Source organism: Castor canadensis, chromosome 2, assembly GCF_047511655.1.
Source record: "Castor canadensis chromosome 2, mCasCan1.hap1v2, whole genome shotgun sequence".
Classification (NCBI taxonomy): domain Eukaryota; kingdom Metazoa; phylum Chordata; class Mammalia; order Rodentia; family Castoridae; genus Castor; species Castor canadensis.
In genome coordinates this window covers 133929000-133953021 of record NC_133387.1, presented here as the reverse complement: position 1 = coordinate 133953021, position 24022 = coordinate 133929000, and the positions used below count along the sequence as shown (strand labels likewise).

General features: G+C 44.6%; 1 protein-coding gene across 1 annotated transcript; it reads left to right on the top strand.

Annotated features, from left to right (window-relative positions):
* Positions 1 to 204: 204 nt before the first annotated feature.
* Tgm7 (transglutaminase 7) lies at positions 205 to 19813 on the top strand. Its single transcript, XM_020157426.2, has 13 exons — positions 205 to 252; positions 7996 to 8178; positions 8833 to 9078; positions 10132 to 10250; positions 12560 to 12688; positions 12774 to 12951; positions 14728 to 14866; positions 15650 to 15753; positions 16121 to 16363; positions 17946 to 18272; positions 18631 to 18791; positions 19133 to 19266; positions 19499 to 19813. Exons 1-13 carry the CDS (start codon positions 243 to 245, stop codon positions 19656 to 19658), a joined length of 2133 nt encoding a protein of 710 aa, XP_020013015.2. The 5' UTR covers positions 205 to 242; the 3' UTR covers positions 19659 to 19813.
* The last annotated feature ends 4209 nt before the right edge of the window (positions 19814 to 24022 follow it).

The window sequence follows — 24022 nt, the reverse complement described above, 5'->3', positions numbered from 1 at the left end:
CACATCACTTGGGAGTCTTCTCAGATTAATCAGGAGGCCACAGAAACAAATCCCTCAGCAAATGTTGTAAAGGCTTAAGGCAGAAGCTCCTTAAGCTAAAATGCTTAAGAGATGGGGTGGGAGGAGGAGGAAGTAGCAGCCCCGCCTGACTCCTGGATGGAAGGAAAGGATCTTGTAGGACAGCTGTAAGTGCTCTGAGATGCCATCAGGTCTAGAATCCTAATGCTGACAGAAGGAGGGAGATGGATCAGAGTGAGTACTGACAATCTTTCTAATTTGCTAAATCAAGATGGGGGAGAAGTCTGGAGAAGAAGGGGGTTCAGCAAAGATTCAGGAAAGCCTATACTGACAGCTGATGGTTCATTTTGTAATCTACATTTCTCTACCTTTGTTTGGGACCTTGAGACACAATTCATACAGCCATTCACTTTCTTTCTTGAAGCTGTAAACAAACTTTTCTTTAAAATTTGGGACTGGAATGGCCTCAGGAAGTCTGAGTTACCCACAAGGACCTTTCATGGGTACTCCCAATCCTCCTTCCCCATCGGAGAGCATCATTAATAATTCCCTCAACTGCTTCTAAATAATACTACATTATATAAAATTGTCTTCTACACAAATAAGATTACATAGTATAATCCCCCCCTCACTTTTTAAAAAAATGTAGGGATGTATCATGAAAATCTTTCTGTGTCAGTGTATATTAATTAGTCTATCAAGAATGTGTGGAACTGACATGTATGTAAATGGAAAAATGAGACCTGTTGAAACTATTCCAGGAATGGGAGGAGGGGTAGTAAAGGAGAATGATGAAGGGGGTGAATTCCACTATGACATATTGTAAGCACTTTTGTAAATGTCACAATGTACCCCCAGTACAATAATGATAATAATAATAATAATAAAAGATTCCTAAAAGCACAGCTGTTAGATCAAAGGCAATATCCACTTTAAGTTAGGATGGATAGCAGCCGATTTTCTCTAAAAAGTCTGTATGAATTATATACCCATTATGAGTATATGAGAGTCCATTTCCAAATGTCCTCAACAAAATAGGTTATCATTATTCTGTTAAATATTTTTGAATGAAGCAAAGATGGATTTCATTGTGGTTTTGGTTTGCATTGCTGTGGTTATAGAAATACTGTCTTTTTAATATTTGTAGCTATTTTTATATATTATGAATAATAATCCTTTGTTACATATCTTTTGCCTCATAAGTTAACCTGTGCAGCCAATCCAGAAATATCTACTGCTTGCCAACAGCTATTGGAATTGCTGGGCACTGGATAGAAATAATTAAACGTGTAGTTCAGTATATAGTCACCAGTAAGCAAAAGTGACCATTTGGGGAAACAAGATAGTTGTAAGTGATTACCAGGAAAATTGGTGGTTCAGAGCCTAAGAAACTACAGACAGGGAGATAGATCAGGCAAGTCCTGGACTGTCTCTGTCCTGACAGAGCATCCTTAGGTCTTCTGCTCTCTTTGGCATCTTAGGATGGGGAGGTTGAGATGGGGTTGTGGTTTTCACTGTGTTACTTAGAATGCCTGGACCCTACAGAGAAGCCTGGTGTTAGGGGTGGGCGACCCTTGTTCTTCAGTAGAGCAGCTCATCTTGGGTCTATTAATTTTTTTTCACTTGAAGAAACAATAGAAAAGTGGAAAATAACCTGGGAGGGAAGGAAGAGTCCAAAAACTTCCATTCCAGGATCACCAGCAAGAGGTGAAGAGCTAGGTTTTGCCACTTACTAGGTAAGTGACACTAGGCAAGTGACTTAACCTCCCTAATCATTTTTCAAGTCATAGACATAGAGTTGATAATATCTAATTAGGTCACTGTAGGGATGGGAGATAATGCATATAAAGCCTGGAGCTTAATAATATAAGCTAATATTACTATTAAACTAGATATAAAACATTTCTTGCAGATGCTAAGATGTCCCCATGTTCCAAAATGCTTAGAAAGGCTTTCAGGAGGCGATGGGTGCTGGATTTTATTTGACGATCTGGTATAAGAGAAACACAAAGAGATTAGGAGGGGTGGGACTGTTCAGATGTGGGCATGATCTATTTGAAAACCACAATATGAAGGAAGCAATTATTTTATGGACTATTCAGAGTATAACTGGGGATATTTTAGAACCACACTCTGGGGGGCTTTGACTTCATGAGTTAGGGATTTGGGCTTGAATTTTTGTTTTAAGATGTTTTTATTCTTGCACACTTAAAAAGGTATAGAACATTCCAGTACTCTCACCACATAGGAATTTTTCATATGCTCTCATATGGATTTGCACTTTCATATTTCTTAAAGGGGAGAAATGAAAAAATAAGTGAAGTATTTGTTAAAGTCTCCAAACCAACAGTAACAATGAGAAGTAGACAAAGAAAAAAGCTAGCATAAACGCAGGAACAAAGGCAAAAAAAAAAAAAAAAAAGAAGAAGGGACTGAGTCCATATGGCATTTGGTGTCAGGGGCCAATTCTCTCTGCTAGCTGTGCCATACAAAACTTACCCTTGGCCATCACCATCTGGAACATTCCAGGACTTAGCAGTAGAATCCTTTAACGGGTCCTGGTCCTCATCCACACTTGATAGGACCTTAGGAAACCCTACAACACATATTTATACAACACATATTTATCAGTCTCCTGCATGCCCACAGACATCAATTCCTCATTCATGTAGGGTGGTCCCTCTTTTCCTCTTACCGACACCTGTATTTAAGTCCTCATTAGTCTTTGGCTTAGACTGTTGCAACAGAACTCTCACTGCCTTCCCCACCCTTGTCTTTTTTCCCTCCGGTCTGGGCTACATACCAGAACTGAATTAATCCTACAGCTTTGATGCTGCCACTCCTGCTCAAAAACCAGTCTTTAATCAAAGTAACACTTTCTCCTAAGTCCAAAAAAAATGCATGTTCAGAACAGAAGTGTGGAAAAATACTGAAAAACTTAAAGAAAAATCTCCCACAACTGTACACCTAAAAACACACTGTGTCTCTGTCCTTTTTATTTTTACTTTTTGGTCTCCAGAGAATTATTTCCTGCTCTTCTTTGCTGTTGCTATTGGTGTCCTTTTTGCTGGTTACATCAGATGAGAGGAACAAAGTTCATATATCCAACTCTTATTGTTGGATACATGGGTCACACTGAACACCCTTACGTTTATGTTTTTGTACGTGACTGATGATCTCAGAAAAAAATCATACAAGAGGAATTTAGGGATCAAAAGTACTGATGTTTTAAGTCTTTCTCTTATTTTTTAACAAACACTGATCGATTGTCCTGAGACAGTGTAACAGGTCATCCTCTACCAGGAATAGATGTTAGTACTGAGGCAAACAACATCCTCTCTGTCTGGGGTAAGCCCCATGTCACGCTGGCCCAGCCACCCTCACAGATAGGTCCTCTGTCCCCCAAGTCACCCTTTGTGAACATGAACCCATACTTCCAACCCTCCTTCCTCATAGGAGAGCCTCCTGAACAATTTGAACAAATAATTTTTTAGGCTCCAAATAATACTATGCTATATAAAATTGTTTTACACAAATGGGCTTATGTAAAATGTATTATCTTATGACTTGTTTTTTAAAAAATATAACCATGCATCATCTTGGAAATCTTTCCAAGTCAGTGTGTATGTCTATCAACAATTTGTAACAACACAGGATGCATAAATAGGAGGATCGTGGTCCAGTCTGGCCCAGGCATAAATATGAGGCCATATTTGAAAAATACCTAAAACAAAAAGGGCTAGGGGCATGACACAAGTGGTGGAATGCTTGCCTAGGGAAGCCCTGAGTTCAAATCCCAGTACCACACACAAAAAATTGTATCAACTTACAAGTTTCCATCTGAGTATATAAGCATAATTTATTTAATAAATTTGTTTAGTGTTTTACTATCTCTTATTGATGGATATTTAGATTGTTTCTGATGCTTGCTCTTATAAACAATGCTACAATGGACGTTGCTGTTGAAATAACTGGATGTATGTGCAAATACTTTTACAGAGAAGATTTCTTTAAAAAATAAGAACCACTGATCAAAGGCAACATCAACTTTAAGTTCTAATGGTTATCAACTGATTTTTTTTCTCTAAAGGTTCTGTATGAATTTTCCACTGTCACAGTCAGCATATGAGCAAGTGTATCTCCATATGCCCTTAACAAAATGGGTTATTGTTATTCTTTTGAATATTTTTGAATAGATCAACTGTGGATCTCATTTGTTTTAGTTTGCATTTCTGTGATTATAGCAAGGTTGCCTTAACATTTATAGCCACTTTATGTATTATGTAATTACTACTATATTATATATATATATATATATATACATATATTAACACACACACACACACACACACACACACACACATAGAGAGAGTAATCCTTTGTTACCGCCTGCTGGATCATCTTGAATTTCATACACATGCATCTGTCCATTCAGCAATCATCCCTGAGCACCCACCAGGGGAAGCAGGTGATTGGAAGGTTATGGGAGCAGGCTCTGAAGTCAGCATACCTGGGCTTGAACCCAGCTCTGTCCAGTACTTCCTGCATATCACAGACAGTATTAACACTCCATCACAGAGTGACTATGAGAACATAAATTATTTCAGACCTGGAAAATGCCCCCAACAGTGACTGACCTGTTGTAAGAATTCCATGAACATAAAACCCTAATTTTCTGAAATTAGGTACAAAGCTTCATTTCTAGGCATGGGGGATGCAAGGTGACAATGGCCTCTGCTTCTTTGGAACTAATTCTAGATGCTATTCAATGTTTTGCAGAAAATATAGGTCTGGTGAGAAAAATTGATCGGGGGTGGGAGGAGGAACACCATGTTCAAGAGGGAAAGCCCCCTGGTAGTTACTTCTGAGCCAAGACCCGAGTGGAGGATGGAGGCTTGCACGAGAGCAGGGCTGTCTTGGGTTTTGATTTCTCAGAGGATGGGAGTGTCGATTCTCAGAATTCCTCCCAGGCAGGTGACTATTTTACTGTCTCCTTTAAAAAAAAAAAGGCTGATAATACATCAGGATATAATTTGATCCTTTTATACGTTGTCTTTGTATTAGTCAAACAAGCGCCAGAAGTCTTATGTCTAGGGCTTACCTTCCTCTTAGTCATGTCATTAACTCCAGTGGAACTGTGGCCAAGTCAGATCTTGTGGGCACTGACATGTTTTTCTAATTGCTTCTGCAGAATTTCCTGCATTGTTGAACCTCTTCCTGATTCTCTTGGCTCTCCTTTCTGGCTTCCTTGGAGGTTCTTCCTTTCTTTCTTTTAAGTCACTGTCTCCTTGACATGAAAAGCCCTTTAGTGAGTCAAATACATAATTAAATTAAGTGGAGTAAAAAGAAAACTTAGAGCCTGGTGCCAGTGGCGTATACCTGTAATCCCAAGCTATGCAGGAGGCTGAGATGGAGAGGATAGAAGTTCCAGGCCAACCTGGCAAAAAATGACCTTGAGACTCCATCTCAATGGAAAAAAGCTGAGCATGGTGGCATGAGCCTGTCACCCCAGCTATGGCAAAAAAGTGAGACCTAGCTCCAAGATAACCAGAGCAAAAAGGGATGGAGGTGTGGCTCAAGGTGTGGTACCTGCCTTACAAGCATGAAGCCCTCAGTTCAAACCCCAGTACCACTACCAAAAAGAAAAAAATTTCCAGTGGAGAATGCATTTCTTCATGCACTGCAACCTTGGATGCAGACAGAAAGACTTCTTCCCTCTTCTTCCCCTTTGCTTCCCAAACTGAGAGAAGCCTGGGTGAAAGAAAGCATTGAACTGACTGCCCAAAGGTTCTATATCGTGAACAGCAACCACAAAATGCTGCATTTGGGTAAAAAGATTAGGATTCAAAAAGTCCACACGGTAGAAAAGATGCAAAAGTATAAAGAACTTAAGAGCAAGTTCAAAATGCAAAGAGCACAAGAACTGGCTGCAGCAAACATGAATTTTCTTCTAGGATGTTAGCGAGAACCACCCCTGGGGTTCCACCCACCAACCAGTAATAGCCTCTCTGCACAGTCGTGACAACAGAGATGCTTACAGACATTGCCAAATGTCTTCTGGGGGCAAAATTTCTCCTGTCAAGGACCAATAAGACAATAGGATGTTGTGCTATGGGAAAAATCTAATAGGCTTTTTTTTTTGTTTTGGGCAGTGCTGGGGTTTGAAGTCAGGGCTTTGCACTTGCTAGGCAGGCACTCTACCACTTGAACCACACCCCCAGCCCTCTCAGCGCTGATTATTTTGGAGATAGGGTCTCTTTGCTCAGGCTAGTCTGGACTACAGTCCTCCTATTTTTTGCCTTCTGCTGTAGCTGGGATGACAGGCACATTACCATCTCACCCAGCTTTTTTCCTTTGAGATGGGGGTCTCACGCACTTTATGTCACCCTCCTCCAGGGTCTGGAACTTGATCCTCCCAATCTTAGTTTCTCAAATAGGTTGACCTGGCAGATTTTTGTTGACAGTGTGCAATATATATATATATATATATATATATATATATATATATATATATCACCAGCAAAAACGGCAAGGCAAATGTAATCTAAGGTTGCATTATTACTACTACGAGTAACTAATGACTACTGAGTGCTCACTCTGTAGTACCCTGTCTGATGCTAAGAGTCTCACAAGTGTGTCCTTACTTCATGACATGTAAACTCTATAAAGTAGGGATATAATTGTCTCCCCATTTTTCAGGGGACATTAAGCAACTTGATCCAAGTTCTCACAAGCTATTTGCAGAGATGGTGACCTGGGACAATGTCACTCCAGAGCCTGTACACTTGCCCACCCTGCTGAGAGTTTCATAACCATTCACTAGGTGTACACACTCAAAATAGTTAATACCTTTCTCATAGAGCTGGACATGGTTGAGAAGCTAGAAATAAGTTACAGGTAACCTGAGCCTCCCCAATACCCTAAATTCATGTTGTTCCCTGCTAGTTATTGGGCCCTTTGCACTGAACTTGCTCATTTTTTTGGTTTTGTTTTTGCATCTTTTCTGCCCATCTGGGCTTTTTGAATCCTAATTCTTTTACCCAATTGCTCTGCCAATTGAGCCTCTTCTACATTGGATGGGGTTTGGGCAGAAGTTTTCATGAAGGTAAGTTCATGTTCGGTGCAAAGGCATCACCTTCAGCTGGTACAGTGGCTCATTCCTGTAATCCTAACTACTTGGGAGGCAGAGAACAGAAGGATAGTGGTTTAAGGTCAGCCAGGGAAAACAGTTTGGGAGACCCCCATATCCACAATAACCAGAGCAAAATGGACTGGAGGTGTGGCTCAAGCGGTAACCACCTGCTCTGCAAGTACAAAGCCCTGAGTTCAAACCCCAGTCTCACCAAAAACAAACCAAACAAAACAGGTGCTTCACTGTGTAGCTCAGGCTGGCCTGGAAGTCAAGATCCTCTGGCTTCAACCTCCTAAGTGCTGGGATTACAAATGGGCACCCGCACACCCGGCTTTCACAGCTGAAGTTTCATTTGCTTCCCACCAACTGTAACAATTCAAGCTCCCAACTCTGCATGGACAGTGGGGTCATGCACCAGCTAAACCTTCTTGTATGCAAACTGTAGCAATAAGCATGACTTACCAACATCTGATTCAATTATTTACTGACTTTTACCATTGTAATTCTGGGTAAACTTGTTTCCAAAAATGATAATATGTCTATTTGTATATCAGCAAGTTAAAAGAGTATCTTTCAGGTATCTGGAATCATTTTGCTTTCTGGGACCTTAGTGCCCCAGCACTGTGGCCCAGGTCCAGGTGTGAAGGTCACCAGGATCAAGGTCTTCCCTTTCCTGGTAAGGACGTGGTGAGTTACCCTTTGAGACAGAGCCATGAAATTAAGAGACAGAGGCACAAAAGGGCTGAGACCCTGACAGGCTCCACAGAAACAATTCAGAAGTGTCCTGGGTACCCAAGTCCCATGAGTCACAGCTGGGCAGGGACCTGTTTCCCCTTCTCCCCTAGTGGCAGACTTGGTGCTCAAGTCCCTGGACCTGCAGATCCCTCAGAACAACAAAAAGCACCACACAGAGGAGATGGGCAGGAGGAGGCTCATCCTGCGCCGAGGCCAGAAGTTCAGGATCCAGCTGTTTTTCAACCGACCCTTCCAGCCCCAGAAGGACCACATCACTTTTGTGACTGAGACCGGTGAGCTTGCTCTGCCCTTAGGCTCCACAGGTTCTCTCAAAATGGGACGTTTGTAAACTTCATGAACAGGGCTTCTGCCCCTTTATTTTTTTTTTTTCTTTCTTCCTTTTGTATTAGTTTTTTGAGACAGGGTCTCATCCTGCAACCCAGGCTGGCCTAGAACTCGAAATTCTCCTGCCTTGGCCTCCTTTGTGTTGGGATTACAGGAATGAACCACCAGGTCCAGCTTCCCTGCCCCTCTTTTCTGAGGTGCCTTCCTCTCTCTTCTCCTGGGATACCCAGGACCCTCGTGCTTAGTGCCCTATTAGTGCTGTTAAGGAAAGATTTGGTCAGCTCTGTAAACTGAAGTTGTGGCCATGACAGCCATGACAGTGCCTGTTACTGTTACACAGGCACTGTGCTAAAACTTCACACACATTTTCTCATTTTTTTCTATGAAAGCCTTTGAGGTAGGTACTATTTTAATCAGATTTAAAAAAAAAAGAGGCCCAGAAATCTTGGGTGGGTTGCCCAAGGACACCCAGTGGCAGAAAAAGACTTCAAACAAAAGGATTAGCAAGTAGAGAGAGAAGGTGTGGTTCTTCCAGGCCCCAAGGACATCATATACCACATAGCTTTATGAGCCTCCCTCTAGGGTCATTCTCTCCTACCCAGGACCCAAGCCCACCGAGCTGCTGGGGACCCGAGCCTCATTCTTACTCTCACAGCCCCAGCCTGGGAATGTCTGGAGCGCTTCCGAATTCACCATGGACTCTAACTCTCTTCAAGTTTCCATTTTCACACCAGCCAATGCAGTCATTGGCTATTACACACTGAAGATGGATCTCGCTCAGAGCCAGCATCATAGTGTCACTTACCCCCTGGGGAACTTCATTCTGCTTTTTAACCCGTGGAGTTCAGGTAGGACCTGCTAACCTGATCCATGTTCTGAAGGTAACACCTACGCAATGTATTACCATCTGCTTTCACTAAAACTCACCTTTTTTTCTGTTTTAGAGACAAGGTCTCACTATGTAACCCAGGCTGGCCTTGAACTCTCACTCTTCCTGCCTCAGCTTTCTGAGGACTGGGATTATAGCTGTGTACCACCATGCCTGGTTCTAAAAGTCATCTTTACAAAGAATATTTAATGGAGGACTGAAGGCGTGGCTCAAGCAGTAGAATGTCTGCCTACAAGTGTGAAGCCCTGAGTTCAAACCCCAGTACCACAAAAAAGAGAATAGTTTGGCATGATAAAAATACTCATTTTGTAATGTAAAGCAAAATGATTTAGCAAGTGGAACACAATTTTATTTTAATTATATTAAATATATGTTCATAGAGAGTCAGTAGAACATATTAAAGAGTGGGTTGGGGACATGGCTCAAGTGGTAAATTCATTCAAACCTCAATACTGCCAAAAAATGTAGCTGGGTGCTGGTGGCTGAGATCAGGAGGATTGCAGTTCTAAGCCAGCCTGGGCAAAAATGTTTGCAAGACCCATCTCAACGGAAAAAAGCTGGGCATGGTCACATGCCCCTGTCATCCCAGTTACAGCAGGAAGCATAAAATAAAAGGATCACAGTCCATGCTGGCCAGTGAGATCCTAGCTCCAAAATAACTGTAGTAAAAAGGGCTAGAGTCAAGTCCCAGTACTGCAAATAATTAATAATAATAATAGCAATGGTGAGAGTTTCTGAGTATGGAATGAATGATTTCCTTTGTCTTTTTTCTGTCCACTTATGTTTCCCAAAACTACAATAAATTTGTAACTTTCACAATCTGTATTTTGAAAATCTAGATTATATTGCTGGCTTCTGGAGAAGCACATGGTGGGCTTTGATACGGTCAGTTCTAATTTCTGCTGTTGACCCCTGACTGTGTCTCCTAGTTCCAGACAGATACTGTTGTTATTGGTTGTTTTTGTTTTTGTTTTTTTAATTTTATTGCTCTGTTTTTTACTTTACTGCTCAGAGGATGACGTCTACCTGCCAAGTGAAATACTGCTACAGGAGTATATCATGAGGGATTATGGCTTTGTTTACAAGGGTCGTGAAAGTGTCATCAGCTCCTGGCCCTGGAACTATGGGCAGGTAACGCCATCACCTGAAGGTGCCTGGGGTGGGTGTGTGCAGGCTGGCCCCTGGGCAACTCTGTTAGCTCATGCAGGGCAGCTAACAGGGGCACAGTGTGAGGTGCTGAGTCAATTTCCATCCAATCAGAGAGCCAAGGGAGGATGGGGATGTGCTGTTCCTTTGTAGTGTTTTATTATGAAAAGCTTAAAACATAATCGATATAGACTCGTAACTCTAATGACCCTCCTTGTATCCGTCTCTCAGCTTCAGTTGTGACCAGTTTGTGTATAAGTCTTCTTTCATCTTTCTTCTTTTTCTTTTCGGTTTGCAAATGATAATCCAGATATTGCTTATTGGACTAGATATTGCCTATTGGACTAGATATTGCCTGTTGCCTGTTTTGTTTTTTGAGAAGGGTGTTGATATGTGTCCCAAGCTAGCCTTGAACTTGTGATCCTCCTTTGTTTCCCAAGGGCTGTGATACTGCTTGTTTTTGTAAACCACACGAAGACTGGTTTTCACATTTTAAAATTCTTAAAAGGAATTCCAAAAGAATATTTTGTGGCCAGGCATGGTGGTTCATGGCTGTAATTCCAGCTACTTGGGAGGCGGACTTTAGGAGGATCTCATTTCAAGGCCAGCCTGAGCAAAAACTTACCACGACTCCATGTCAACAAATAAGCTGGGTGTGGTATCTATGCCTATAATCCCAGCTATGTGGGAGGCGGAGGTAGGAGGACCACAGTCCAGGCCAGCCCAGGCAAAAATCTGAGCCCTTATCTGAAAAACAAACAAACAAACAAAAACTAAAGCATAAAGGATGAGGGACATGACTCCAGTGGAAGAGCATTTGCCTAGCAAGCGTGGTGCCTGAGTTCAAACCCAGTACTGCAACAGAATAGTATTTTGTTACTTTAAAAATTATATGAAATTCAAATTCAGTGCCCATAAATAACACCTTATTGGAACACAGCCATGCTCATTTATTTAGATGTCATCTAAGGGCTGCTTTCATGTTATGATGGCGGAGCCTGTGGCTGCCAAGGTTGAAATATTTACTATGAATCCTTAATGGAAAAAGTGTGCCTAGCTTGTAACACTCCTCTGTTCTCCTCACTACTGGAGTTTTTGAAGCAAATGACAGATACCCTATCATTTAATACAACAATACTTCGGAATATAGCTTTGAAAGATGATGATTCTTTCTGAAAAATGTAACCACAATATACAATAGTAACTGAAAAAATGAACAATAGGTTCTTTGATAGCATCAAATATCCAGTCACTGCACAGAAAAGGGTTTTTCCACTCTCAACTACCAGCCACAGATGACGTGGTTCCTTTCTTCCTCCCACTGCTACCTCAGTCCTGTGCATAAACTGCAGGCTAAGGGAAGAATCAGGAAGAAACAGGAGCCTGCTGGAAAGACCATATATTCCCCCATTCTCCAACTATAGCAACTTGTAAAATGTTTTGAAAGAAAGATGGATACCAGTGCATTTGGTAGCCAAGAGTGTAGTGACATATGCCATAAGCATATGTTGTGCTGGGCTCCAGGGGCTCCTGCCTGTAATCCTAGCTATTTGGGAGGCTGAGATCAGGAGAATTGCAGTTGGAGGCCAGCCCAACAAATCATTCATGAGACCCCCATCTTCAAATTAACCTGTCTAAAACAGCCTGAAGGTGTAGCTCAAGTGGTAGAGCAACTGCCTTGTAAGAATAAAGCCCTGAGTTCAAACCCCAGTCCCACCAAAAAAATAAAAATAAAAATAAATAGATAAATAAGCAAATGTTGTAAACATATGTCATAGACCTATCCTGGGCTCTCCAATGCCTGCAGCATTAGCTCTGAGCTCCTCCATCTGACTTTCTCCCCAATCTTCTCCCTGTCTTCAAACAGCCCCCTCTCATCCCTCTGGTCTTTTCCTGCTCCCACATGTCCTCTAATAGGAGACAACCCAAGTCCTTTGGACCCATTGTGCACAAAGGCCTCAGGTAAATGTCCCCCAGAGTCCTTTCCAGTCTGCTCTATGATTCTAAACCCAGGCTTCAGAAGCCTTCTTTTATCTCTTCAACAAACAGGAACTGGTCACTCTCTGAATTGCTTTGCATTTTCCATCAGAGCCTCAATTTTGTTTTTCAAAGTTCTGAATCTAATACCTCTCCAATTTGATTTACAAGCTTATGGAAGGCAGTACCTTGTCTTATGTTTAGCATCCCAACCCCCACCCATACACATCATCCTGAAAGTCTTTGAGTGACTTGGGAAGTTTCAGAATTCTAGACATTTTTGCTCTTCTTTTTTTTCCCTTGAAATGTCTCGGAAGTTTGAAGAGGGCATCCTAGATATCTGCTTTGAGATCCTGAACAAGAGCCTGTATTTCTTAAAGAACCCATCCAAAGACTATTCTCAGCGGAATGATGTGGTCTACGTGTGCAGGGTGTTGAGCGCCATGGTAAGGGCAGAAGCTTCCAGGCCTGTCTGAGGCCAGCCTGAGCTTCCCCCAGCACTGTGGAAACCCACCTATCTGTCTTTTGCAGATCAACAGTAATGATGACAGCGGTGTGCTGCAGGGGAACTGGGGAGAGGACTACTCCATGGGTGTCAGCCCACTGGAGTGGAACGGCAGTGTGGCCATCTTGAGGCAGTGGTCAGCCATGGGTGGGCAGCCTGTGAAGTATGGACAGTGCTGGGTCTTTGCCTCTGTTATGTGCACTGGTAAGTGAAGAATTGCCCACTCTTCATCGTAACCCTTTGAGGTTGGGTTGTGATGACCTCCATTTTCAGATAAGTCAACTGTGGCTCATGAAGGTTGCCCATGGCCCTCAACTAGGGAGTGGCTCTTAACCTGCATATGATGCAGTCTTGGAGGATTGACCTGTTGCAGTCACGTGTAGTCTCTTTGATGGAGGAGTGAGCGTGTGAAAGTGCTCACCTGGCTAAAGCAGCTTGTGATCTCAAAGCAGAAGCAAGAGATTCATTACCTTACTAACTACACTTGAGGAGCATCCATGCTTTGTGCATAATCAGTTATTTACAATTCAGGTCAAATTTGTTGGCCCAATTATCTGTGAGGACAGGGGAGAAATGAGAGATGGAGGGTGGTTCCCTTAGAGTTCCTGGCTCTACCTTGGGCTAGAGCCATGGTGGCTAGGTAGGTGTTGCAATGGACCTTGGGCCTTAAGACCCCAGGATGAGTGGGAGAAGGATGAAGTCAATGGCCTTGCTCCCCTTCTAAAACCCAGAGTGCTGGAGCCACTGAGCAGGGAGAAAGCCTCTCCTGCCACTTGCAGTCCAGGTGTCACTCCCATACCTGCTGTGGGTTTGTGAAAAGCCCCAGAGCTGTGCTGGGAGTAGACAGGTGACAGTAGACAGGTGGCCCTCTTGGTACTCTTAATAGTTCTTTTACTTCTCAAAACATTGTGACCCTCCCAGCAGACCTTCCCAGCACCATCTTCCCCTCTTTGAAAGTGTGGGGTGGGGACAGATAGTCCTCTCTCTGAACCCCTTGATGCACTGAGAGAGGCAGTGTCCCCAGGTACATCTGGATTTTGGTTCTTGGCTTGATTTCATCTGGCTCTATTCTGGTGTGTGTAGTGTTTTGTGTGTGTGGTGTGTATGTGTGTGTGGTGTGTGTGTGTGTGTGTGTGTAGCTTGTGTGTTGCTGGTGGGATAATGTCTACTTTGTGTGACTACATCTGTGAAATCTTAACTCAGCTTTTTAAAAGCCTGTGTAGCCACAAGAGGGCTCTGCTGCCTCATTGTTGCCTCACTGTATATGGTTCCCAGCTCTAATAACATCTTCCATTTTATTCCTAGAATGGAATGCCCTTCTATCCATTCTCTAATTTTCTTCTTCTTTCCCCCAAATCTTGTCTTTAAGAATTACAGATACAGAACTTCAGAATTGAAAATCATATGGTCTGACTTCTTTGTGTCACCCGCAGGAGATTAACCCAGAAAAGTTACCCTCTTAACCTCAGGTCACATAACTGCTCTTTTGAAACTTGCCACATGGAAGATGATAACTGGTTATTCTCATTCTCTCTCTAGAGATGACTTTCTTTCAGTCTATTGAAGTATATTCCTTTCCTAATAAACTTTACTATCACTTTCACAAAAAAAAAAAGATTAAACTGGCCACAGCATACCCCTAAAATTTTAAAATTCTTCCTAATTATCAAATGTTTTAGAGTCCTCTCCCCTCCCCTCACCCCCCCTCACCCCATAAAGCTGCTGCTGAGTGGAAAAGGCTCTAAAAGGTAAATTGAGCTAGTTATTGTTTTAAGTGAGTCTGGAATGATTTCTTCCTCTTTGTGGGTGGACACCATGGACCAGGCAGGTGGGCACAGCTGGTTGCTATGCTCTAGGAATAAAGAAGTTACAGGTGTGGATCTAAACAATCTTCTTTCTCCCCTCCAACTTGAAATTTAGAAATTGTGCCTGGAAAAACAAAGTTAGCTCACAGATTCTCTTTCCTTTTCTGCTCTTTAGTGATGAGATGCTTAGGTGTTCCAGCCCGGGTCATTTCCAATTTCCGTTCTGCACACAACACGGATGGGAACTTGACCATCGACACCTACTATGACAGAAATGCAGAAATGTTGCCAACTCTGAAACGAGACAAAGTGTGGTAAGGGACACTGTGTCCAACAGATCCCTGTTCTGTCCCAGGTAGAGGAGGAAACCTTGACTTGGTCCACTCTGGGTTCTGAAAGCATCAATGCCGTCTACATTGCTTCTGATGCTTTAGAGAATAAGCCCCCAACCCAGGGCGGAGGCTATTTGGCTAATTAGATCATCAAGCAAACTTATTTCAGAGCGTGAGATCCCAGGATAGAAGTGCTTAGGATAATGTCCTGTAGTCTCAACCTAATGAATGGCTGTGTGTCCTGCATTTCCTGAAGGTCTTTATTGAGCCTATGCTTTCTTCCGAGTCTTTCTCTGTGTACTATTTTGCCTGGACTTGCTGCCTCTGAATTCCTCTGCTAGTCTCTCTCCTCCTTCTCTCCCTGTTTCACTCCCTCTCTGCATGCAGGACTGTGTTTTTCTTATTTGTGCATCTTGGTTGATCCTTATCATATATATATATGTGTGTGTATATATATATATATGTGTGTATATACATATGTGTATATATTTGTGTGTATATATGTGTATATATATATATGTGTGTGTATATATATATGGATATATATCCGCTGTATTCATAAAGGAAGTAAATGGAGAAAAATCTTAATAACAGCTGAATTGAGTATATGGTGTTCTTTGTACTATTCTTACAATTTTAAGCTTATAATCACTTTCTAATAAAAAGTAAACAGAGAGGAATACACAATGGTAGAAAGCACTCAGCATAGTGTCTGGTACCAATCCTCAGGAAACATAGGGCCTGTCTCTTTTCTCCTTTCTGCAGGAACTTCCATGTCTGGACTGAGTGCTGGATGATCCGGAGAGACCTCCCGCCAGGTTACAATGGGTGGCAGGTTCTGGACCCCACTCCCCAGCAAACCAGCAGTGGTGCGTGAGGACTATGGTAGTAGCAGACTGAGCAGACCAGGAGCTGGAGTGGAGCATGGTTTTCCCACTTCGCCCTCTTCACCTACAGAGCTGTAGCTGAGACAGCTGCAGATCTGGAGTCAAACTTTGCCATTGACAGTGGGGTCACCTGGATAGGTCTCTGGGCTTCCTGGTTCTTTCCTCACCTGTAGAAGTGGAGAAGATGATGGTGTCAATGAGGATCAGAGGAATGGGTGGGGACAAAGAGCTGTATAAAGTGGAGGGTTCCTCAAGGGTGAGGGTCACTATCCATCTTCCTGTGGCCACAACTAGTCACAATGTCCCACATGTCAGCAGTCACATCCCTGAACTCCTGATGCTTTCACAGGGATGTTCTGCTGTGGCCCTGCCTCTGTGAAGGCCATCAAGGAAGGGGACATCCACCTAGCCTATGACACACCTTTTGTGTACGCTGAGGTAAATGCTGATGAAGTCATTTGGCTCTTGGTGGACGGCCAGCCCCAAGAAATCCTGGCCCACGACTCCAGCTCCATCGGGAAGGAGATGAGCACCAAGATGGTAGGATCGGACCAGCGCCAGGACATCACCAGCTCCTACAAGTATCCAGAAGGTGCCTGGGCCTGGGAGCCGGCGGGGGGGGGGGGTGTGACTGCTGGGATGGCTCTGGGTTAAAATCATCACCACCTGGTCACCTCCTCCTCATGGGGCTTTCCTGGACCCTGGGCATGTGACCCCAGGGTCAATGTGCCATTTAATAAATAAAAATACAGGGTGCCTAGCTAAATTTGAATTCCTGATAAATTCAGATAAATAAATATTTTATTTGTATAAGTATGTCCCAAATGAGAATTCACTATTTATCTGAAATTCAAATTTAACTGGATATGACTTTTTAGTATGTTCCAAATATAGCATGCAATGTACAATTTTAAGTTATTTTAATCTGAAATTTAAATTAATTGGTGGTTCTGTGTCCACTCAGTGGTTTATCCAGAATCTAAGGTGTATTCTCTTTCTTTTTTGGGCAGGACTGGGATTTGAACTCAGGGTCTCATGCTTGCTAGATAGACACTCTACCACTTGAACCATGCCCAGAGACTTATTTTCTTTTTAAGCTATTTTTCAGATAGAGTCTTGCATTTTGGCTCAGGGCCAGGCTTGGACTTTGATCTCTCTACCTCTGTCTCACTCATAGCTAGGATTATTGGAATGCACCACCAGGCCTGGCTTGTTCTTTGAAATAGGGTTTTGTTAACTTCTTGCCTGTAATCCTCCTATCTCTGCCTCTCAAGTATCTGGAATTAGAGGCAGGATCCACTGTACCTGGCTGGGGTCCTATATTTTATATGGTAATTTCTAGGATCATACCACTGTCTCCCTATGTCCGTAGCAGTAGATGAGAGATGGGCACTCAGGAGTGAGAAAGCTCATGGTCTATGTAAGTGAGTGGACATGCCCATGAAGAGCATCAGTGGACCCAGGCCACCTGAGAACTACACGAGGCTCTGCATGCTCTAGCTGTGTAAGCCTGGAAAGTCTCACCATCCCTATGCCTCTACTTCCAAATCTGTAAAATGGGACAGCAGTACCTCAGAGGGTTAAATGAGCTAATATGCAGAACACTCTGGGAACAGTGTCTCTGGAGCAGCAACTGCTCTAAAGGAGTCCACAGTTTGGGTTCAGTTTGAGTTAAGCCTAGAGGTTGAATTGTCCCAAAGGGCAAGAGATGACATCCTATTTAAAAGGCTTGACTATGTAATTTAGGAGAGAGGATGCTGGTGGAGGATGAAGCCTCTGGCTTTGACAACATGATGATGGTAGCAATTTTGATGACAAAGAACAGTGCTAAGTGCTTATATTCAGCAATTCACATAGCCCAGTTTTTTTTTTTTTGGCAACTTTATGAGGCAAGCCCATACTACCCCTGGTCACAGACGACAAAACTGAGTGCTGATAGATTAAAAGGTTGTCATAGAGCAAGGATGTGAAGCCAGCACTCAGCAGCACCAATTTTCACATTTCTTGAACATGATGCTGCATCACCTCCCTGGGCTGCTGTTCACGTGGTCATGGTCGTGGTGGTGGGGGCTTCAGGGTGGTAGCTGGGAGTTAAGTTGTTTGTTTCCCCATGAAGGATATTGGTCATCTCTAACCCTGTCACTGATGTCTCTCCTGTGTCTCTGTACTGCCAGGGTCCCCTGAAGAGCGGTCTGTATTCATGAAGGCTTCTCGGAAAATGCTGGGACCGCAAAGGGCCTCTTCACCCCTTCTGGATCTTCTGGGGTCTGGGGGCTTTGAGGACCAGCCAGTGCAGCTCCAGCTTCTCCTGGCCAGGACACCTGTGTGGGGCCAGGACCTGCTGCTCCTTCTGCATGTCTGGAGGGTGCCAGACAGGGCCCACACTCAGGGTCCTGTCAGAGTGAAGGTGCACTTCTGTGCACAGGCCCTGCTGCATGGGGGCGGCGCTCGGCAGCCCCTCTGGAGGCAGATGACGCACTTGAATGTGGACTTTGGGAAGGGTGAGTATGAGGCAGGCCTGAGAAAGTGGCTGAAGGGAGGGGAGCTTTGGGTCCAACAAGCTGGGCCAAACCACAGAGGGCAACCCCTCCAAAAAAACACACACATCCCAGGCAGTAAAGCTACTGGTTGCTGCTGCACCTATGAGGCCATAACACCAGGTGAGACAGCAGGGAGCTCTGCAGGCATCTGTGCAGAGAAAGCACACTTTGTCTGTCTGTCTGTCTCTAGTCTCTCTCATGCACACACACACACAAACACATATTCTTGCTACCCAAAAACTAATTTTTTCTCTCTCTCTGATATATCTTTCCCCTCTCTCTCCCCTCACAACCTCCCCTCTCTCTCTTTTGTTCTTAGAGATACAGTTGCTGCTCCTGCTGCCCTACAGCAGTTACAGGAACAAGCTGACAGATGAAAAGCTGATCCGAGTGTCTGGCATCGCCAAGGTTGAAGAGACAGGACGCTCCATCCTGGTCCTAAAAGATTTCTCTCTGGAGCCTCCCCACTTGTCTATTGAGGTGAGGTCTCTGGACAGCGCAGGCATTTCTGTTGAAATCTAGTAGACACCTTGAGCTAGATGGCGGGAAAGGAAACAGGTTTCAACTTGGTGCTCATATCTGGGAAGTGGCAACTTCCTGGAGTCTCCTGACCTTCTAGAACAGACCCTGGAGTATCCTTAACCTTCTAGATTAATATGTGTTAATCTCAGACACTCTCAGCTCACTTCTCTCCCAGTGGTGGCACCTTAGCTCTAGGCAGCAGTCCCTGGTGGTCACCAGGGAGGCAGAGGAGGGAGGTTTCTGAGTGTAGTGCAGAAGTGAGGCCAGGTGCCTGGGACCTCTGTCTTCTCTCCACACAGGTGACTGAGAGGGCTGAGGTGGGCAAAACCCTGAGCGTCTACATCACCCTCACCAACACCCTAGCCGTGGCCCTGAGTAACTGCACCATGGTGCTGGAGGGAAGTGGCCTCATAAATGGGCAGGTAGCAAAAAAGTGAGTCACATGGCCATCCACCTCTTGTGCTGGTCCCTGAGAAGCGGTGCCTCATGGGGCCCTAGGACCCCCCTCAGTCTCCACTGGGTGCTCTTTGCCCCACTTTCCTCAGGAAAGGTAGAGCTCAGCACTGCTGAGGAGTGGGAGGTGCTTACCCACCAGGAGGGGGACCCCATTGCTCAACCAAGCTGTCACTCCTCCAGGCTCTAACAGAATGTTGTTTGGCATTCAGACTTGGGACCCTTATGGCTGGACACACCATCAAAATTCAGCTGGAGATCTACCCCATCAAAGCTGGTCCCCGCCAGCTACAAGTCCTCATCAGTAGCAATGAGGTCAAGGAAATCAAGGGCTATAAGGACATCTTTGTTGTCACAGCTACAGCTTCCTGATCCCTGTCCTGTCCCCTCCCCAGTTCCCCAGTCCCTTCCATCACGGCCTTACTTTTTCCTATTCCTGAACAAGTTAACTCCGCCCTGTGAGTGAATGAAGTTCTGTTAGAACCACCACACACTTTGGGAAGAAACAATAAAGGTGTCTTTATTTATCACTGATATTCTCTCTTCTGTGCCAACAAGCCACTTACTGCTACCAGGTGGTCCTCTGGGCATGGATTCCCAGAAGAAGGAAGCATCTTCCAGGAGAAAGATGACCTCAGTATGTATATTTTCTGGCTTTTTTCGTCTTTTCTATAAATTGTGACATTTCTATAGGGAAGGTGGAGACAGACTGAAAATTTCTCTGTCTGCAGTTTTGGCCAAATAAATTCATTTTTCCATTTCTCTGTAAATTACATCATTTTCTCATTTTGTCATTGTTGTTTGAACTTAGGGCTTCATGCTTGGAAGGCAGGTGCTTTGTCACTTGTGCCAAACCTCCAATCTATTCTCTCTGGTTATTTTGGAGATGGGAGGGTCTCGCAAACTATTTGCTTGGACTGGCCTCAAACCGAGATCCTCCCTATCTCAGCTCCCAAATAGCTAGGATTACAGGTGTAAACCATGAGTGCCCAGCTGTCATGCCGATGAGTGTTGGGCTCCACATTCAGGCTTTATGGCTGGAGTTCTGGTCACGATAATGACAAATTCATACATCTCTTTCGTAGATAATTTAGAAAATCCAAAAAGCAGAGCGTTTTCCTGTCGGTTTTCAGGTGCAGGCCCTTCACTCAATTGGCTCCTCTCACCACTCTCCTTCCTGACTCCTCTTCCTCTCCTGTCCTTTTCCCTTTATTTACCCCTGCTTTTCTGCTTGCTTGTTTGCTTGTCCCCCTTCCCCTTCATCCCCCTTGCTTGTCTTTTTCTGTCAGGGTGTCACCCTCGTCTGTGTGTCAGACAAGAGTGCTTGGTATCAGCACCCTTCTGATACTAGCCCTGCTTGGTATCAGAAGAGCAGGAGCCTGCTCGCTCTCCTCCACCCTGTGTGCCTGTCCTCATTAAGCGTCACTACCTCATCACTGCTGTCTTCTAGATGGCTTCCTGTCCTCCAAACAGGATCACCTGTGTTGGCCCTTGCAGAAATGGGATACCTTGCTTCTCTGCCATGTGTCCTCCTCTGCTTAGTCAATGCCTTTCTGTCTTGTCCCTGATGGTGTCATTGGAAGGGGAACAGTAGTCAGGTTGCCTACAGGCTTCACCTCTTTTCAACCAAAAAATTTGCCTTAAAAGTCAGGCTGTGCAGTGTTTTCTTCTTTTCACTTGGGCAAGCCCATCACCTGGCGTTGTTTGCCTCCTTAGTTGGATGAGGAGGTTATGTCAAATCTCCATTCCAGCTTGACATTCCATAGGCCCAGAGAGTGCAGTACATCCCACTGTGTGGCATACCTAAAGTGATCCTTAGTGACCCTCCCTCGCCTCACAACAACCCAGTGAGGCCAACTGATGGGACCAGGAAGGAACTTCCACAAACAGTAGTAAAAGGATTTTTCAGACGATGGAACAGGAGGTAGCACAAGTCAGGCCAGCAGCACGGCTCCTGACTGGTCTTCCTGTCCCCTTTGGGGTATGCAGAACCCATAATTCTCAAGTCCTCTAGGCTGGCAGTTTTGAGGTCTGTGACATCCATCATCAATGTGTGATACAAAGCAAAGAGCTCTCAACTCCAAGGTGAGACCCTAGTTTCCTTGGGTGTAAGATGACATTAGTCATGCCAGTCCACCTTCGCCCAGGACTGCTGTGAGGACCAAATGGGAAAGTGGACTCTGAAATGGTTTGTAAAGTGTGAGGCTCATTCACACATTGAGGTCCCCTAATGGATTTCATCTCTTCTCCTGGCTGGGAAGAGGGTGGGGATAGAGGAATCCACTTGGATCTGCCAATTCCCTTTGTGACCATCTGCAATGAACCTCCTTACTCTCCCCTCCCCTGGGAGCCCAGGTATCATGGCCCCTGACTTTATAGACAAGAAAACCAGAACTTTCCCAAAGGAATTCATTGCAAGGTCAGAACTGGCTCCCAAGTCTCTCTGGGTCTTAGAAAGGTCTAGAGGTCCCCCATCCCCACCTTGCTTGAGCTGGCCTGACCCATGGGGATGACATGTATGTCCACCTCCCTACTCAAGTGTTCCCCTCCTGAGGTCACAGCCCAGCTTCTATCCAGGCAGGAAGGTGCTCATCAACTCTCCCTTGGACCAAGGGACAGGCTGCTCTATCCGAGATGCCTCCCCACACCTCCCCACACGCCCTCTGACTAATGGTTTACAGGAATCCGATGGAAGGTTAAACCTGTAAAACAGCTCATTTGGCCCAGAGCCCAGGGCTTGTTCAACCTCCAGGGTCCAGGCAGAGAAACCACTGTGGGTTTTCCTGGCCCCATGAATGGACTTTGTGCCGCTGGAACGCTTCTACATCCTCTCTCCTGTCCAGTGTCTACCACAGACATACCTTCTCAGAGTGCCTCCTGACCATGTGAGGTCCTTTGGGGGAGGCTGGGTATAAATGGCCTGCCCTCTGCTCCAGCTGTGGGGAGGGCTTGGGAGTTAGGTACAGCTGTCCAGAGTTCAGGCCACTCAGGCTGGGTTTTTACTCACAGTGGCCAATTGATGGCTTCAAAATCCTCTCAGCTTTCCCCAGCTGCTCTAGCCTGGCCCCAAGGGCACCATGTTGCCACCTTGGCTATTGGGCTCCTTCTTCTTTGGCCACCATACACTTCCAGACCTGCTGTACTCACCTTCCTATCTCCCTTCACATGGACTTCTGTCCCTTCCCATCTCAGCATATAGCAGTGGGTTCAGGTACTGATCCCTTTGTTCATGCATGGATCATCTTTTAATTCATTTACTCCATCAGGGAACAAATATGAACAGGAATACTAATGATGTTTGAGATGGAGCGCTCAGGAAGCTCTCAAGTCTGAGTACAGTACAAAGCTGACTCACCAGTTCTTCATGAAGGATCTTGGGAAGACTCGATTTCCTCATCTGTAGTATAGGAACAACAAGATACTCCTAACTCATGAGGTGTTGTAAGATTGAGAGGGATAGTGCCCAGAAAGAATTTAAACACTAAGTGGCACTTAAAAGCTATTACTATTTCTATTGGTAGTTCTACTACCAATATGACAATAATTATCCATTATCATATTAATAAGACACACTCCATGCCCTCAAGTAAGACTGGAAGAAGGATGGGCTGGTTTTATAATGTCCAGGAATAAGTTGGCTAATAGAGAATGCAAGAGAACAAGCCCCTAACTCCTGGTTTGGTAGATGGAAAGTGTCAGGAAGACTTCTTGAGGAGTGATGCTATAGTCTGGAGACTGGAGAAAGTAGACAAGGGAGAAAGGGGAACATTTCAGAGACAGAGAGAGAAGGAGAGAGAGAGAAAGAGAGAGATAGAGAGAGAGAGAGAGAGAGAGAGAGAGAGAGAGAGATCTCCTAACACAGAGAGAATAGTCTGCACACTCAAGGCTATAGGAGACCCCCCAACCAAGATAAGAGTAGGAAAGGGTGTCTGGCCATCAGAGGGGACATGTGAGAGTGGTATCTGTCTGGGGGCAGAGGCAGACTGCAGTGAGGTGAAGGGCAGGTGGGAAGCAAAGCAGTGGGCTTGGCCAAGCGGTGGAGTTGAGAAAGGATGGGAGCGGAAGGTGACATTGGGTAAAGGGAGGTAAGGGGTTGACGGAGGGTGCAGGTGTGTTAAAGCAGTGACTTGTGAGGCTGAAGGTGATGGTCAAGCAATAGAACACCTGCTTAGCAAGCGTAAGGCCATTAGTTCAAACCCCAGTACCACAACAAAACACTCCCCCCAAAGAAAAGCCCACAAAAATTAATTAATTGTATTTATGTATGTATATATTGTTAGAGCTGAATGGGGACAGGGAGAGTTGAAAATACAGGAGAGAGAAAATGCTGATGAGTAGGTTCTTGAGAGTGGAGGACCCAGAGACAGGGGGATGCAGGGAGAAGCACCTCACAGCAGGAAAGGCAGGGCAGGTGGGAGTCTCCACCTCACTCAGGGCCCTTCTCCTTCCTCCCCTCTCTCTTCCCCCATCAGAGTTTTGCTCCCTGTGCATTCACTCCAAGTACTCATTGGTTTTAGTTTTTTATTGCTGATTTATTTGCTTGGCCATACTGGGGTTTGAACTCAGGGCCTTGTGCTTGCTAGGCAGGTTCTCTACCACTTGAACCATGCTGCCAGCCCTGTCTGCTTTAGTTACTTTTTTGAATAAGGTCTTGCTTTTATTGCCTGGGCCAGCCTGGACCACCATCCTCCCAATCTCAGCCTCCCAAGTAGCTGGGATTACAAGTAGCTGGATTA

Coding starts and splice junctions, on each gene's coding strand:
- Tgm7 (XM_020157426.2), top strand. Junction 9,079..10,131: donor TTTTAACCCGTGGAGTTCAG/GTAGGACCTGCT, acceptor TTTACTGCTCAG/AGGATGACGTCTACCTGCCA. Junction 15,754..16,120: donor TCCCCAGCAAACCAGCAGTG/GTGCGTGAGGAC, acceptor ATGCTTTCACAG/GGATGTTCTGCTGTGGCCCT.